General features: G+C 43.2%; 3 protein-coding genes and 1 long non-coding RNA gene across 5 annotated transcripts; 3 read left to right on the top strand and 1 right to left on the bottom strand.

Moving 5' to 3' along the window:
- Positions 1–134: 134 nt before the first annotated feature.
- LOC115621341 (spaetzle-processing enzyme-like) lies at positions 135–3,939 on the top strand. Its single transcript, XM_030514961.1, has 4 exons — positions 135–518; positions 1,397–1,786; positions 2,884–3,525; positions 3,786–3,939. Exons 1-4 carry the CDS (start codon positions 461–463, stop codon positions 3,875–3,877), a joined length of 1,182 nt encoding a protein of 393 aa, XP_030370821.1. The 5' UTR covers positions 135–460; the 3' UTR covers positions 3,878–3,939.
- Positions 3,902–17,926, bottom strand: LOC115621340 ((E3-independent) E2 ubiquitin-conjugating enzyme). The gene is made up of 10 exons (XM_030514959.1): positions 17,861–17,926; positions 9,393–9,859; positions 8,923–9,185; positions 8,645–8,849; positions 8,316–8,568; positions 7,431–8,256; positions 6,355–7,309; positions 5,347–6,295; positions 5,062–5,280; positions 3,902–5,002 (listed from the first exon to the last, which is right to left on the bottom strand). The coding sequence occupies exons 2-10, from the start codon at positions 9,843–9,845 to the stop codon at positions 4,824–4,826; spliced, it is 4,302 nt and encodes a 1,433-aa protein (XP_030370819.1). The 5' UTR covers positions 9,846–9,859; positions 17,861–17,926; the 3' UTR covers positions 3,902–4,823.
- On the top strand, positions 11,678–14,281 carry LOC115621342. Of its 2 annotated transcripts, none has more exons than XM_030514962.1 (3): positions 11,678–13,175; positions 13,238–13,534; positions 13,611–14,281. In XM_030514962.1, the coding sequence occupies exons 1-2, from the start codon at positions 12,483–12,485 to the stop codon at positions 13,256–13,258; spliced, it is 714 nt and encodes a 237-aa protein (XP_030370822.1). In that variant the 5' UTR covers positions 11,678–12,482; the 3' UTR covers positions 13,259–13,534; positions 13,611–14,281. The 2 variants fall into 2 exon arrangements, 1 of the variants encoding a protein (XP_030370822.1); XR_003995258.1 differs by having other exon boundaries at positions 11,684–12,087; positions 12,149–13,534.
- LOC115621343 lies at positions 14,639–15,540 on the top strand. Its single transcript, XR_003995259.1, has 4 exons — positions 14,639–14,758; positions 14,819–14,896; positions 14,957–15,112; positions 15,194–15,540. It is a non-coding gene; the product is annotated as an uncharacterized LOC115621343 (long non-coding RNA).
- Positions 17,927–18,107: the final 181 nt, after the last annotated feature.

Genomic DNA, 18,107 nt, shown 5'->3' with positions numbered 1-18,107 from the left:
TATTGTTTTATCATCGAGATGGCTACCTAAATATGCTAATTATTGTAAATATGAAGTTTTCCCGGAAAAGCACATTTAACAATGTCATACATATGTATTTGCCTTTCATCAAACAAAGTGCAATGAGCGGACAGTGGCAAAACCGCAGAGCGCAATCGATCAGCAATCACCTTTTGACACCAAACACCTCCCAACGTACTTGCCGGCGATATTGATAACAGCGCAGTCAACGCTACAAAGCAGCATTAATGACCGCAGCAGCAACAACAACCTATTAGCAGCCGCAAGTAATTAGTAAAGCTTAAACCGACTGGTCCAAGTCGGCAAGACTTTAGTCTCTGTCTGAAGCTCGCTCTACACGGTTTGTTTGCGATTCGAAATCTTGCCGCGCAACTCTTTAACATTCCCTATTTTGGACCACAAATCTCGCTTTCAAGATAAGCAGATCGATATAAAAAAAATGACGTTTTTTCTATTTTTGCTATTGATTAGCGCTATCGCTAGTTTGGCAAGAGCGGGTAAGCAGAAGGCGTTGAAATTTTAAAATTGGTTAGCGACCCCCAATTATGTGTTACAAACCAAATACAATATAAACAAACGCCGAAACCAGATTTCAGCATTAAACAATCTGAAAGCGCCATTCATTTTAATCAGTTTCAATATCAAGACGAATCCGGTCAACATCTGCGACTACATACGAATACGTATACCGAGATTGCAAGTGTTATTAAAACCATATGTTTTCCTAAAATTAGTTTTTAAATAAAAAAGTATCATTCCCACACAAATTGCAATGCCCATTCATACCTACCCATTATTTTGTCAAAATATGAGCTCAGTTGTAAAAACAGTTCAGAAGTTTTACCGAATTTTGTATAGTCTGCACTTATCAGCCCTCAACATTTTGTTTACTGCTTACATATTTGATATTTTACGAATTTAATTTCAATACCAATAGTTGAAGAAAAATTCCCTCACTAGAGGCCCTAAATTTTCAGATTAACATTCCAGATTTGATAGCCCTAGCTCTTTTACTTACCAAGATAGCTCCATTCTAATACATATCCATACATATATACTTTTTAGGGAACTCATCTCTTTTTGAGTGCTGCGTACCTTTTAATAAACTGAACCTTGTATATTTTTTTTAAAAATACTCCGCATTTCCCAATTTACATACGGAGGCAAGGTGTAAAGCACAAACAAAACACTTATCAGAAAATATTGTCCGAGCAGCCGGCAAGCACAGATGCGGCGACATGTTGGTGGGCCGGACTCGTCAAATGAGAACCGGTAGTACCGGTTACTATATATATATTTAATTAAGCAATTTCGCAATCTAGTGAGAGAAATACAAACGATACCGCATACCTTATTATAATTTTGTTGCGTTCAGACACCGCTGCAGCTGCGTTGTCCGATTTCGGGGCCTGCACGGCGCCGAGCAAGGAACCAGGCCTATGCATACATATTCAGGACTGTCTATATCTGTACGAGATATTGAACAAGACAGAGACAACGGATAGCGAACGTAAATTGCTCATGGAGAGTCAATGTGGATTGGACAATACCCGTGTGGGTGGTGTAGTGGAACGCATTCTCGTCTGTTGTCCCAATAGTCGGTCCAAGAAAACACCCAGTTTCGATTCGCGGAATGGGGAAGAGCTCGGGGATGTTCTGCCCCAAATGGGCACCTGTGGAACATTCTTTAGCAATTACATCATCGGGGGCACAAGGACCAAACTCGATGAGTTTCCCTGGATGGTGCTGATACGTTACAAAAAACGTAAGTGAATCCTTTCATTAATATACTTAGTTTGGAAGATTATATGTACTTAAATTATACCATTAAAAGGACAAGGAGTACGCATCATTGATCTTATAGATTTCTTTTCACATATCGTACAATCATGTTTCATAATTCTTCGTCTGTCTGAGCAGACATGCGACTTCTTTTTAAAAAACAAGAAAGGAATGCTAAAGTCGAGCAGGCTCAACTCTTAAATACCCTGTACCCACCCACAAAAAAGTAATTAAATTAATTAATTAATTTAATTAATTAACTAAATTAATTTAATTAATTAACTAAATTAAATATAAAATATTCCATGCATGCATACATACATTTACATCAGAATCGTGCCTTATGCGTGTTTGTGTACTTGTACATATGTATGTATGTGTGCATTGGGCCTGGTTATATGGCTATAACTTTCTTTCCGATCATTCTATCATAATGAGACTTGGTATACGGTTATATAATACCTAACCTAATGTGACTACCAAATTTTAGTTCAAAATTTCAAGAATTACGGGAGTTATCGTTAATAGGTGGGGAGTGGGGGGGGGGGGTGGATCAGAAAAAATGAACAAACTCGTCCTTTCTCGGTCTCAGGAGAATCTGTATACCAAGTTTGGTTATTCTAGCTCTTATACTTTCGGAGATCCTTGCGTTCATACAGACAGACAGACGGACATGGCTATATCGACTCGGCTTGTCATGCTGATCAAGAATATATATACTTTGTGGGGTCTACCAAGCCTCCTTCTGTGTGTTCCATGTGCACTCGCACAAAACTAATATACCCTTGCACCCTTTGAGTACAGGGTATAAAAATATTGTTTTCTGTGGTTTAGAAAACAATTTATAAAATATTAAACATTCATTAAGTGATTTCAAGAAATATGCTCAAAATTATTAAAAATTTATTTTATTGCAACTATGAATAGAGCATCTTTCTCCACCTTTCTCCCAAAAGTGTCATCAAATAGTTTAGTTGGTCAGAAATCAACATCCTTATTGAAAACTGAGAATAATATAACAAAGCTATAATTTCATTTCGAAAAAGTATCAATAAATAACATATTTCTTTGGTACCACAGCCTCCAACCAGTTTAGTTTTGGCTGTGGCGGTGCTTTGATTAATACGCGCTATGTCCTGACCGCTGGCCACTGTCTGTCGAGTCTTAAGTTACCCGATACTTGGTTGCTCCATAGCGTCCGTTTGGGTGAGTGGGATACGAGTACGGCACCAGATTGCGTTGACGAGCTGAATGGGAAGCGTACCTGTGCTCCACTGCACATCGATGTGGAGGTGGAGCGACGTATTCTGCATGAGATGTATGATAAGGCCTCCATTCATCAGCTGCACGACATTGCTCTGCTTCGTCTCAAGGAGTCGGTGGCTTATACGGAATATGTGAAGCCCATTTGTCTACCCATCTCGTCCGAGGTGCGCGCCAATAGCTTCGTGGGCTACGGCATGGATGTGGCCGGCTGGGGCAGTACGCAGAACGCCACGTCGAGCGAAGTCAAACTGAAGCTAACTGTCGATGTGTGGAACATAACGCGTTGCCAGGACAAATATGATATATACAGGGTTCGGTTGTCTGAAGAGATGCAAATGTGCGCCGGCGGCAAGGAAAACGAAGATACCTGTGGCGGCGACAGTGGTGGTCCACTTATGTTAAGTAATCTTGTGAACAAGCAGGTTATTTACTTCGCAGCTGGCATTACATCGTACGGTAAGTATTAAGGATCTGAATAAATGACCAATTCATTGATGCAGGTCAGACGGTCAAATAATTTGTACACAACATTGATAATCATACAATAAGAAGCAATAGCAATACTCTACAGTGTACTTTCTACTTTAGCAATACATTTTAAGATTTACTTTGAATGTAACATCTGTTTCTGTGCAAATTATTTGCCTGTGTGACCATAGATTAAGCATACTTGTATTTTGTTTGATAATATGCTTATTCATAACATTTTACGCCAGGTCCAATACCCTGCGGTCTAAAGGGTTGGCCGGGTGTGTATACACGCGTGGGCGCCTATATTGATTGGATACGTGAAAAGCTACAACCGTGATTGATGGATGATAACAAGCTGAAGTAATTTTGCACAAATAAAGTTGCTTATTTATTCACAAATACTTTTATCTAATCGTTTTTATAGCAGTTTTCGGTGCCGTTTAATAACAAAATTTTACAATACTCGTACTTGTACTAGTCTTCGAAACCAACATATCGATTTCAAATTCGAAACGCCTCTTGAAGCCCGCTATCTATTTGGGATTGGTATCCCATTCTTTGGAACAAATTGTTACTTAAGTTTCGTTACTCTAAACGTATTATTTCTAATATTGAAATCGAAGCGATGTTTTCGAAGCTATTTGTATAGCAATTATTTTTGAATCACATAGTCTTACATAAATATGTGATAACATTAGAGATAATGCTGCTTTTTGCTAGGTGCTTAGGCTAAAAACTACTGGAATGTATATCTCTATAATATCGTTTATATCTAGACTAATAAGTTACATAAATACATAATGAAGGCAGGAGTTAGCTTTTCCAACATAAACTGGGACGACTGTTTAAATATCAAAGAACTTAAACAAAACAATGCTTAGTGTTTGGCTTCGGCTTATTATTTCTCACGCTTACATTTCAAACTCAACTTTACGCTAGACAAAGCACACAGAGGCAATTTGGAGATTCCTTTAATTAAGATTGAAAATAATAAGCATTTCAAAATAATTTTTGATTAAAATTCTAAATAAAAGGCCTATTAGCCATGTGTTTAACTGCAGATATTCGAGAATATTCGAGAGTATGTATATGGCATTATAAAATAAAGCTTAAAGTAAAAGCTTTTGCCCATTGTCGGGTCCAACTATTTTCTGGACAGGGTGCGCAGTCTTGTGTGTGGTAGGCACCGAGTTGAAGGCAAAGATATTGTACAAAGCAGAAAGTGGTGGTATATGCCTGGGATCATTTGAATGTTATAATCGGCAACCATCCATTCATCCATATTAAACGTCTTCGGGCGCGGCACGCGGTGCGGCCGCCATTGGCTTCTCATTTTTTAAGACATTTAGCTCGTTTTTCATTGTGGTCAATACGCCCTTCACAGCCACACAGAAGCCACGACTGCAGGGCAACAAGGGAAATTCGGGCAGATCACAGCGTTCTTTGTACTCCTTAGGCATATCTACAAAAGATAGATTTGTGTAGGCGAGGCTTGAATTTATAACATAATTAGATACGCACCATCAATGGTGGCCACTTTTAGACGTTGCGCCTCCAGCGAAAAGTCCGACCAGCCCTGCATACGACCATGCAGCTCGTCGCCAAACTCCCTGAAATGGTCAAGTACCTCTTTGCGAAATATTTGGGGAGGATTCTGTAATTGCTTTACTGTGGAGTGTGCAATTTTTATAATAGCCATTTCGTTATAGACACGAGAGTTTTCACAGCCCAGCTGAGTACCTGTATGGTAAAGCAATAATAGTAAATTAAATTGTAATTTGTAGCCATGTTGTTAGTGCTACGCACCCCGTTGCTTTTCATAGCCAGCTTCATTGTAGTAGGGTTCATCGACAAGTATTAGACCCTGTATGGAGACCAACACCTGCAACATTGTACTGTCAGGCGACCAGACCTCGTAATCACGCCCGGCCCAGGTGCCTAGGAGCGATACACACACCTTGCCCTCCTCATATAGATTTGGATTGAGACGTTCGGTGCAATAGCTTATATAATGGCATGTGGGCGGACTTTTCGGATATTCGCGACCCATTTGGAAATCAAAGAAGAAGAGCGCATTCTGATATGGCGTACGTTTAGGGCCAACCATCATGACAGACATCAAATCCATCCGATTTTCGTAGGCGCGCACAAACACACCTTGTGGCAACGAAGCCTGCAACATCCGATACTCACGCTGAATGGCACGCTGATATTGCGACCGATTCATTGGGTGTATGATGTTGGCGTAGAAGTGGTGATTAGGTGGAGCACCTGGTTGTACCACAAAGCAATTTTCACTAATAGGCGTAAAGTCTAAGATTTGCGAAGGCGATGAGCAGGCAACAGGACTGTCCAGCGATGGCAACGATTCACAATGTCCGTTCAAGTTAATTGCGTCCTCAAGTGCATCATCGTCACCCTCATCATTTTTCTCCTTATTGGAGATAGGAACTGCGAGATCTTCTTCGGACTTGTTACTCATGGCTGATTTTTCATCGCTAGGAACTGCATCTTCATCATCAATGTCTTTTTCCTTCGACTTGGCAAAGTTTTTCTCGATCTGTTCGCGACATTTGTCCAAATGCTCGTTAAGCAGGAAGCAAAATATTTCACACACACTTGTGTCTTGTCTAACGATCAACTCGATGCTCGTATCAGAGGTAGCATGAAGTGTCTCAGATTTCTGCTTTGGTTCTTTGACAAAGGAGAAGTCGTTCGAGGTATTTTCACCTCGCGAACTAACACCGGAATCATTCTGAAAAATCAATCCATGATATAACATTTGATTATATTTACAAAGTGACCTTTAGTTACCTTGCATTGCTTGCCTTTCTCGAAAGCCTTGGCAATACTCGTGCGAGCCGTGTTCAACATGGTTGCATATTCGAGGCGGTATTTGGAAATGAGCTGTTTGTGAGTTAACTTCGTTTCGCTTGCTGAGAGCTCTACATTTTCAAGAATAAGCTTATCACTTTCATCCGAAAATTCCGCGGATTCATCTTCGCGTCGCATTACAGCTCCGTCGCATTGCATTGGTTCGAACTGTCCCATACCTTGGAAAGACTTGTCCTTATTGGGTGTGGACTGGGCTGTTGGCTCGGGCTTTGTTGCATCGGTTTCTGTTGTCTCGGGCAATGTGACATTGGTATTGGCCGCAAGATTGACTGACGGCTTAAGATCCATTGTTTCATCTTCTTTGGTTGGATGGGAGCAGGTCTTGCTTAACACTTTTCGGCGCACTATTCCCTGGAAGTTATCCTCATGAAAGAACTTGGTACCTAGCAAACGGTCCAAAAAACGACAGTTCTTATAAATAGAAACCAAATCGTTTAGTACTGTGGTTTTCTTTTGTTCCGGTGATACGCGGAATAATTTTTCTAGACGCTTCAAAGCCTTTTGGGCCGAGTCTATACCCGAAATGATGTGTTCCTCGCTGTCCAGCGAGTTGAGGCTAATATTTAAACCACTGCCATCTGATTGCGTCTCCCACGAATCATCCGAGCAATCTGACTCATAGGGTTCCTGGTCCTGATCGCTGTGATTTATTTCAAACAGATCTTGCGGATAACACATGGTAATGTGGCCTTTCGCCCACCAAACGCGCACACGCCCATCGGGAAAGTTGTCTATCACTTGGCCGGCCGTGGAATTGAGGTCTTCTCCCGTGAAGTTTGAAACACGTATAACCATAGTTCCAGGCCGATATTGATAGTCCGTGTGATCCTTTATATCATAGACACTAAGCTCTTCAACTTCCTTGCAAGATGGTCTGTAAATTAATTTGCATATCAGTGTTTATAGCAATTTGGAATAAGTCAATAAGCTGTGGAATATGTCAACAATTGTCAGGTGGTTCGATTTAAAATCGAACGCTCTTTTTTCAAACTTACATAGGGTTATCCATGTTAGCATAAATGTTAAACCATTTCACTTTGGCAATACGTTCGTCGTGGTCAACGGACTGAATCACGCCGTAGTCTGTATGCGAGGGACCACAATCGTTAGACTTGCTAACAAAATCACCAGGAAAGAACTCATGATTGTCCAAATGGTGTATGGGATAGAGCTCAGTGGACGGTACGTTTGGTTCTACGGTGCCATCTTGCCATACCACTGTCACGGTACTATATACGACTAGTGTTTCAACGACCAGTTCATCACCATCTTTGGGATCACCGTCTTTTTTGGCGAAAGGCGAAGCAAGTGGCTTCTTCATACGCATTTTCTTTTTGACATGACGACGCTTCGCATAGCGCGAAGCGAAGCGAGCCACCTGCGATGGAGCAGCGTTGCTTAACGCTGTGGTCGTGGTTGCTTCGATTGAATCCTCATTGGTGGGATCAGCTAGCTCGGTCTCCATTGAATCAACCACTTCGGTCACTGCGTCCGGCGCATCCTGTGGCTCCTGTGTCTCCTCATCATCATCGTCTTCTTCCACCGAGTCCCAGATATCATCCGTTTTTGAGACTTCAGGTTTACTTTGCACCTTTGTTGGGGATACCGTTGTGGTGGCACTCATATTAAAATGTTCGGATGATGCTTGCGAGCGCTGCAATCTCATCATACTGTTTTTGGTGGCATATCTGCGGGCCTTGTTCCCGTGGCGCGACACTCGTGATCCGGATGCTGTTGAGGGCGTATTATCTATGCCGTTGGCTGCGTTTTGTTTGCATAGATCGCTTTGCTGACGTTGAAAGATTGCAAGGTACACCAGAGCTGCAAACACAAATACGTGAATGGGACACAAAGACATTTAACGTGAGGGCCCATTTTACCTTGCTCCGCCTCCCAATTGGATAATTTGTCTAGTTTATCACATTTCGAATATTTGAGGTAGAATCGATCGTGAATTTGCAACATGTAGGATTCGTATAGATTTAAGCGCTTCACGTTCACCAGATCGTCGCCCTTGATGCAGCTCTTCGGCTGCTTCAGCGGATCCGTATCATTTCCCTTATCACAATGCGATACGGCTTTGCAAGTCCAAGCCACAGTAATAGCTGTTGTTTTCACCGATTCAACGGTGTACTGCAAAGACACAAAATATATATACACGCAATCAGGTACCATCCCACATATATGTATATTTATAGTTACAACTTACAACAGAGCGGTATTTGCGATTAGGTGGCAATGATATCTCAGGAGTTAAATTTTTAACGCGATCTAATGGAGGCAATCGCCCCTTAACGATATTGCCAGGATAATAGACATTTGGATTAAAAACATCACGAACACTTGGCCCATAGACATCCTTGAACTTGTGAAAATCGTTCGATGTAATTTCCAGGCATGCGCCATTTGCTGACCTAATGCAACAAGCAGAACAACAAATGCAAAGTTCAAGGTAAAAATGTAAAACTCTAAGCGTTTAATACTCACTTTAGTACGGCCGACTCATCGACAGACAGGGTGGTGCCGATCCAAGTGCCAAAACATACGGGCACATCACGAGCCCACTCAGAAATCTGACGCAGACGCTCTGACGGCACGTTCTTAATTATGTATTTGGTTCCCAACACCTTAACATCTGCTCGCACGCTCACGTCACGCACATAGCCAGTCTGTCCAGTCAAATCCTTTTGTCCAGGCAAGCGACGGCGCACCACATCTCCAGGCATTAATGTGCGATCCGCTAGGCCAATCTATAACAGAGTTTTCATTTTTAAATGCGACATTTTTGGCCATGGCCATGCAAACAACACGTGTCAACACCAATGGCAATAACGGGGAAACAAAAGAACGAGAAACAGTTGTCAAAACCAAAAAAGACAAAACAAACAATTGAAAAAAATGAAGTTGACAACAGTTATTTAAAGCGGGAATTACATAACCTCATTCTCTATACGCACCGATTGTTCTGTCTGCACAATTTCCTTGCCATCCGGATAAAAGGCGACACGGACCTCACCCCTGCCCAACACATCGTCCGTGTCATCCTCCTCGTCCGAGGAATACGATTCTGGAGTCTCCGTTATGACGCCAAAACGCACACGCCCCTTGCGGTCGATGCGGAACACTTCGTCCTCGAAGAAAAACTGAGTCTCATGATTGGCTGCCGGAGCCTTAGACAAGGCTGTACCACCGCCCGCTTTTCTTCCACCCGACGTGGCATTCGGCACAAAAGCATGGACGCTGACGCCATTTGTTAGTTCAGTTGGCACAGCATCAGCTTGTGTGACGACAGCGCCAGCGTCTTTGCTTGCGCCATTGTCGTCATCTTTACTGCCGCCCGTGGCATTCGGGTTAGCCGCGCTCAAAGGGGTGCCGCCAGCTTTGACAGCACCCGCCACTTGGCTTGACATGTTACCAATTTTTACTGATTTGCAGGGCACATGAGAAAGGAATTATTTGCGTGTAAGGCGTGCGTACGTATGCGCGTTTGTATGCTGGCTTGCTAAATAAACAATTTGAGTGTTGTTATGTCCGCCTTTGCCAGTGCATCCCCTGTCGTTACGCCGGCTAGCCATCGGCTCAGGGTCAGATTCGACCGCGACAGGGGTGCGGCAGACCAACAATGAATTTATATTTTTTTATCAAACACACCTACTCATATTGTCGGCTGAGGGACGCCTGTGGAATTTGGGTGGAGTTGTGGCTACTTTGGTGTCATGTAGCCGCGTGGCCCTCCCTACCTTGAGCCGGTTTTGGCATTTTGTTGCCGGCTCCCTTCAACATGCTTGCTTTGGTTTCCCTTCTGCTCCGGGACTTTAGTCACCCCATCTCACCCCATAAATGGATTCTACTCCAGACTCATTTTCAAATTTTAAATTTTATTACAATAAAAATATATTCGGGTATTTAGGCCATTGAGTTTTGGGACGCTGCAGTTTGTTGGCTCTTTGTGCCTATTTATCTTATTCGATTTTCGAACCTCCTAACCTACCTATACTCGAGTATGTGGTTATGAGGGGTGTAATGATATGTAATGACAAGGAGATAAACAAAAAAAAAAAAACTGCGCCGCTCCAATACACATTCCAACCTCTTTTGCTTATATTAGACCTTATACATTTTCTTTTACTTTTCTTTTTTTTTTTTTTTTTTATGTTCTTTTTTCTTAAGTATACATTTGAATTTTTGTTTACAATATGGTTACTTGTTTGGTGTTGTGTTTCTGTTTAATGTTTTATATTATGTTGTGAATGGTTTGGGCTATGTGTCTAACAGAAAATTGTTAATTGTTTTGTGTGTTGTTTTTTTGTTTTGTATTTTACATTATGTGGCTATGGGCGTGTGTGTATTACAATATGGTTAAATGTTTGGGTGTTGTGTTTCTGTTTAATGTTTTATATTATGTTGTGAATGGTTTGGGCTATGTGTCTAACAGAAAATTGTTAATTGTTTTGTGTGTTGTTTTTTTGTTTTGTATTTTACATTATGTGGCTATGGGATGAATGTGAGTCTGAGTGCTATGGAAATTCGGTGTGTGTTTGAATATGGTGTATGTGAACATGTATGGAGTGTATATAAAGGAGTGTGTGGTGTATATAAAATTTTGTGTTCTATGTTTGAGCGGAATATGTGTGAGTATTTAGTTGAATTTTGTGTTATATGCTGCACTGGTGTATGTGAGATGGCTATGTATATGTATGTAGGGTGTATATACAATTTTGGTTCTATGTTTGAGCGGAATGTGTGTGAATATTTAGTATTTTAATGTTGAAGGGTACTTAGCCCAGACTTCCAGTTGCATGGAAATTGGCCTGACTTCCGCTAGGGCCGAGGTCCGGCCTAAGACCCAGTACTGCCGGTCGGTGCTGACCCGCGCACAGCGCACTTCCCAGAACGCCCGCAGTTACTGCTACTCCTATTACATATAGTAAGAAATTAGTCACTGGCACACTGGCCCCTTTTTAGACCCTTACCTCTGCCTATGAAGCCTCGCTGGTGTATATCCCAACCCTCCTGTCGTCACTCCGGTGTTTGAATATTGTCTTCCGCTTATTTTGTCTCTTTTTTTGTTTTTTCCCGCAATAGCACGTGTCTCTCGCTCACTGTCCACAATTGATTTTTCTTCTTCCCTAAGGCCACGACTTGCCATTCCCCCGGAATTGCTATTTTACCCACTTTGCAACCCTCCTAATTGGTAGCACTGGTCCTCACCCCTCACGCACGAGTACTTGTTATCGGCCCGCTCCAGCTGCCAATCGCGCGAGTTGCCACTCCTTTTGTCCGACGACATTTGTGGTTTCCCAATACTGCCGCGCCGCACATAACACCACACTCCGGTTTTATTTTGGTGCCAAACGGAAGAAACGGGAGTGAGAAGCGCCGCGGTTCTTTCTCTGCCCAACGTAGGCCACCGCCCACACCCTGAGATGGGTCTCTCGGTCTACCGACGAACAAAGCCGGGCCTTAGCTATTGCTTTAAATCTTTGGCGTGGAAGACTCCCAACCGACGCCCGTGCATGTCCTCCAACTCGTACAGGCTGTTGCCCACGCTGCTCCGGACACGGCATTTCACATACTTGTGGCACAGCTTCGCGTTCACGTTGTCCTTAAAACGACTGAGGACAAAGTTTCGCCTGTAAATCTCCTGGCCAGGTACGTACGCTACCATCCTCGCACGCTTATCGTATTGCCGTTTCGCCTTTTCATATGCCAGGTGGACACTCTGCTGTACCTCATCCCGCACTGCCTTCTGCTGATCCGATCTGGGCAACATGCGCAATTCCGCATCCTCCAGCGCCCCCAACTTGCGTGCCAGCTTGTAATCCTTCCCGCTGGTGAACATGTGCTGCCCAAACAAAACGAAATACGGGGACGTGCCGATGCTGCCATGGATAGCACTGCGTGCTGCACACTGCACGTCCGAGAGCTTCTCGTCCCACTTCGTGTGGTCGCCCTGTACATATGTCCTGATGGCCGCTAACACTGTCTGGTTCACGCGTTCCGCCGCATTCGCCTGTGGGGCATAGTTCGCCGTGCGTACGTGGGTGATGCTCAGCCCCTGCAGGAACCCCGTAAATTGGTTGGCCACAAATTGCTTACCGTTGTCGGTATGGACGGTTTCTGGGACTCCAAATGCCGAAAACACCTCCTCCTGCAGAAACCGGACCACTGCCGCCGCTGTTGCTTTTGGCATCGCTCGCAACCACACGAATTTGGACAGATGGTCAAGAACAACCAGAATGGTGGTATTCCCTCTCCTGGACCTCGGATACGGCCCTAGAAAATCCAGATGCAGCCTCTGCATTGGTCGGAGCGATACGGTTTCGGCGCCCATTACCGGCCTCGCTAATTGCGTGCTGTGCTTTGTTGCTTTGCACGTTTCACAGCCGGCAACGTACCTCCTCACCTGTGCCACCATCCCGGGCCAGAAAAAAAACTGCCTGAGCCGTTCTATGGTCCTCTTCATGCCCCCATGCATAGCCGCGTCGCTCTCATGGGCCTGCTGTATAAGGGCTGCGGACACAGGACGCGGTACCCAGAGCTTCCAGGAAAATTCCTCTCGCTCGGGCCGCGTGAACTGCGCCCGCTTATACAACAGCCCATCCTCCACGCGTAAATCCGGAAATAGCTCCGCGTTCTCCCGCACTTGCTTCAGCCGCTCGGTATACTCCGCACCTTCGAACTCGGTTGTCTCGAAATCAAAAAAATCAACTTCCTCCAGTTCGAAAGGCCGTGAGAGGGTATCGGCTACAATATTTTCCTTGCCTTTCCGATGCTCAATATTAAAGTCGAACCTCTGCAGGGCCAACGACCACCGCGCTAATCGACCGTCCAACTCCTTCAATGACATCAGCCACCGCAGGCTGGCGTGATCAGTCACCACCTTAAACGGCATCAATTCAACGTACGGCCGGAATCTTTCGACCGCTTTTACTGCAGCCAGGCATTCCTTCTCGGTGACACTATAGCTCAGCTGAGCGCCCCGAAGCTTCGCTGAAAAAAAAGCTATCGGCCTTTCGGCCCCGTCTGCATCGAGTTGGAACAAAACCGCTCCTATGCCCGCTTGTTCTGCCTCTAAAGTTCGGTTGTCGACGAACAGGTGAGTCGGTGCTGCAGCTGCTGGTCTACTACTTACAAAATCTCTTTCTTTCTCTGCCGGCTCGTACCCGCCTAAGGCTGGCCGCTGCATTTGCGCGTGAGCTCGCTCTGGCCTGCCCACCGGCGCCTGTGCTACAGACGGAGGCGCGCTATGCGTTCTCTCCTGCCTCAGCGCTGCCACTGCCTCATTAATCTCGCGCATGAACGACAGCATGCTGGCCTGCATCGTCTCTCGAATGGCCTCTACTTCTGACGACAACGATGCGCGATACGTCTCGTGGGCCTGTGCTAATGCCACGTTGATCGCTGACCGAATTTCGCTTGGCAGCGCAGACTCGGCTCTGCCACCCTGCTCTTCACCGCCATAGTCACGCGCGCGTGCGCCGGTTGTTGCTCCGGAACTGTTCGGAAATTCATCCCCGAATCCTCGGAACGCTGCCTCGTTTACACTCGGCGGCGATGCGTCATCATGGAGTGCTTCTGCTGGCTTGCCCGCCTCACTCAATCCTACGTGAGGAGGAGAGTCCAAGTGAACCAATGGCCTATTTCTAATAAACTCCTGACTCCGCCTGACCTTCCGGGTAACATTCGGGTCAAGATTCATTTCTCAGTACCTTGTTAATCCAAACCAAAAAAAAACCACTGCTAGTACTCGGATCCGTACCCGCCGATTATAATATCAAAAAAAACTATATCTATATTATAAACGAGCAAACTCCGAATAAATAAATAGATCGGTCCACTCGTATGTATGTGTTTTCTTAAATGATAAGCGGGGATAATATCCTTAGCTAAGTACCCGTTGGATTATTTAATCCAATCAAATGCTTATGTATATATATATAGGAATACCATCAAACACACAACCAAAAAAAAGAATAAATAAATAAGAATAAATAAATAAGAATAAATAAATAAGAATAAATAAATAAGAATAAATAAATGAGAATAAATAAATGAGAATAAATAAATGTATACCAAAAGACTTAACAAAAAAAATACTAAGTGAAAAAAATTACTCCAAAAAAAAACAAACTAACGATAAGTTGAACTTCAAATTCCCGCCCTATGCACAGACCTGCTAATCTGTGCCAAAATACCCTGTCGATACTTATTAATATCGATGGTTCAGCCCAGGAACAGCTGTGCTTGACCGGGACCATTCACAATGGACTCCCCGTCTATTGATAATTTATTTGCTGCTACGCAAATAAATAAATAAAAGGTAATTAATACACTAACTGACAATAGCATAAATCAAAACAATCTTTCTTTACTCTCACAGGCTCAACACTAGACATGTAAGGGTGAGATGAGGATCCTCAGTATGACGCTGCACCACGGCACGCAGTCACTGTAGAAGGTAAACAACCAAAACAAACACATATGTATCGCACGCTTTACACCACCCAATTTCTTCCAGGCGCCTACTAAAAACTCAAATCTTGCTCGGGCTATGGCGAATTGCTGCTCCTATGCTCTGATACGTAGGGCAACGATGCTCCTTCCGCTTGGGACAGGACATGGACCTACTACGCAACCATTCATAAGAACTACCAAACAACCACAAAAAAAAACGGTAACTAACACAAAAAAAACATAAGGCAACTATACTATTCTTTACTTAACACCTGACAGACATTACTCTCTATCTTTCCAGCCTCAGAGCACCCTGTAGGGCAACAATGAGTGGGCACCAAGACTCCTCACGGACCTGCTACACTCGCTCCTTCGCTGCGCCTATTCTGCTGGTTACCAACCTACACCGCGCTGTAAGAAAGATGCAACTGCGGCAACGATGGGCTGAGCCCTAGTGAAGCTCACCCACGGACCTGGCAGTTGCACCGTTTCCCGCCAGCTCAGGGGCCGCCAGCAGCTATTGCTGTTGAAATTTACATGTAAACACTAAATAAAGAATACAAATCAACAAAAAAAACAAACAACAAGACTCTGGCTTTTAACTTCGCTTCGAACTGGGGCAACATTTGCTAAAATGTAGACCCAGGTGTATTTATATTGGGCGCCATCTTGTTATGTCCGCCTTTGCCAGTGCATCCCCTGTCGTTACGCCGGCTAGCCATCGGCTCAGGGTCAGATTCGACCGCGACAGGGGTGCGGCAGACCAACAATGAATTTATATTTTTTTATCAAACACACCTACTCATATTGTCGGCTGAGGGACGCCTGTGGAATTTGGGTGGAGTTGTGGCTACTTTGGTGTCATGTAGCCGCGTGGCCCTCCCTACCTTGAGCCGGTTTTGGCATTTTGTTGCCGGCTCCCTTCAACATGCTTGCTTTGGTTTCCCTTCTGCTCCGGGACTTTAGTCACCCCATCTCACCCCATAAATGGATTCTACTCCAGACTCATTTTCAAATTTTAAATTTTATTACAATAAAAATATATTCGGGTATTTAGGCCATTGAGTTTTGGGACGCTGCAGTTTGTTGGCTCTTTGTGCCTATTTATCTTATTCGATTTTCGAACCTCCTAACCTACCTATACTCGAGTATGTGGTTATGAGGGGTGTAATGATATGTAATGACAAGGAGATAAACAAAAAAAAAAAAACTGCGCCGCTCCAATACACATTCCAACCTCTTTTGCTTATATTAGACTTTATACATTTTCTTTTACTTTTCTTTTTTTTTTTTTTTTTTATGTTCTTTTTTCTTAAGTATACATTTGAATTTTTGTTTACAATATGGTTACTTGTTTGGTGTTGTGTTTCTGTTTAATGTTTTATATTATGTTGTGAATGGTTTGGGCTATGTGTCTAACAGAAAATTGTTAATTGTTTTGTGTGTTGTTTTTTTGTTTTGTATTTTACATTATGTGGCTATGGGCGTGTGTGTATTACAATATGGTTAAATGTTTGGGTGTTGTGTTTCTGTTTAATGTTTTATATTATGTTGTGAATGGTTTGGGCTATGTGTCTAACAGAAAATTGTTAATTGTTTTGTGTGTTGTTTTTTTGTTTTGTATTTTACATTATGTGGCTATGGGATGAATGTGAGTCTGAGTGCTATGGAAATTCGGTGTGTGTTTGAATATGGTGTATGTGAACATGTATGGAGTGTATATAAAGGAGTGTGTGGTGTATATAAAATTTTGTGTTCTATGTTTGAGCGGAATATGTGTGAGTATTTAGTTGAATTTTGTGTTATATGCTGCACTGGTGTATGTGAGATGGCTATGTATATGTATGTAGGGTGTATATACAATTTTGGTTCTATGTTTGAGCGGAATGTGTGTGAATATTTAGTATTTTAATGTTGAAGGGTACTTAGCCCAGACTTCCAGTTGCATGGAAATTGGCCTGACTTCCGCTAGGGCCGAGGTCCGGCCTAAGACCCAGTACTGCCGGTCGGTGCTGACCCGCGCACAGCGCACTTCCCAGAACGCCCGCAGTTACTGCTACTCCTATTACATATAGTAAGAAATTAGTCACTGGCACACTGGCCCCTTTTTAGACCCTTACCTCTGCCTATGAAGCCTCGCTGGTGTATATCCCAACCCTCCTGTCGTCACTCCGGTGTTTGAATATTGTCTTCCGCTTATTTTGTCTCTTTTTTTGTTTTTTCCCGCAATAGCACGTGTCTCTCGCTCACTGTCCACAATTGATTTTTCTTCTTCCCTAAGGCCACGACTTGCCATTCCCCCGGAATTGCTATTTTACCCACTTTGCAACCCTCCTAATTGGTAGCACTGGTCCTCACCCCTCACGCACGAGTACTTGTTATCGGCCCGCTCCAGCTGCCAATCGCGCGAGTTGCCACTCCTTTTGTCCGACGACATTTGTGGTTTCCCAATACTGCCGCGCCGCACATAACAGTGTCGAAACTTTGTGTTCTTAAGTTTTAACGACAACTTCACAATATCTTGGTTACACTTTGTGTGCAGACTCCCTTGGCACTTACTCTTTCCGATTTAAATAAATAATAGGTGACGTTGACACTGCGTTTCGAATTTCAAGAAATTTTGCCCAACTTATTTTTAAAAAGAAACTATAAATAAAACAGCCAAAACTACAAAAAACAAAATGAAAACTCCCTGCACTGATGACAGAGACCGAGTAACAAAAAGCCTGCTATTAGAGTTAGAGATGTGGGAAACTCGCCAACGATACCATCGATATCTCGATAAAACTCGCCAACGAGTGAGCAATGTTTGAAATTTTATCGAGACGGATTGGTAGCACTGACAAATTGTATTTGAAAATGCACAAAAAGCGTTATTACATTTCTTAAAATACACAAGTTAGTTAAATATGTGTCCCACTTATGCGCAGCACACAAAAACTGCAATTCAAATATTTCTCACACTTACCAGCTTGGAAAAAAACCACTCGTCAAATTAAAAATATTTCTTAGAAATTTGTTGTAAAAGTTGAATCCACAAAAATTTTTGTGAAGTACACACTTCTAAAACGAATGAATGTATAATAGTGCAAATAAAAAAACTATAGAATATCAAACAGAAATTAAATACAGCGCCTATTTAGTTCAAATAGTAGAGAAATGAGTTTGTTCACAATTTTTTTAACAGCTTCAGAGCTTTTATTAATGTTGATTTT

Source organism: Scaptodrosophila lebanonensis, unplaced genomic scaffold, assembly GCF_003285725.1.
Source record: "Scaptodrosophila lebanonensis strain 11010-0011.00,11010-0021.00 unplaced genomic scaffold, SlebRS2 tig00000024-arrow-pilon, whole genome shotgun sequence".
NCBI lineage: Eukaryota > Metazoa > Arthropoda > Insecta > Diptera > Drosophilidae > Scaptodrosophila > Scaptodrosophila lebanonensis.
The sequence above is the reverse complement of the archived record's forward strand: the minus strand, read 5'-3'. Positions and strand labels throughout refer to the sequence as shown.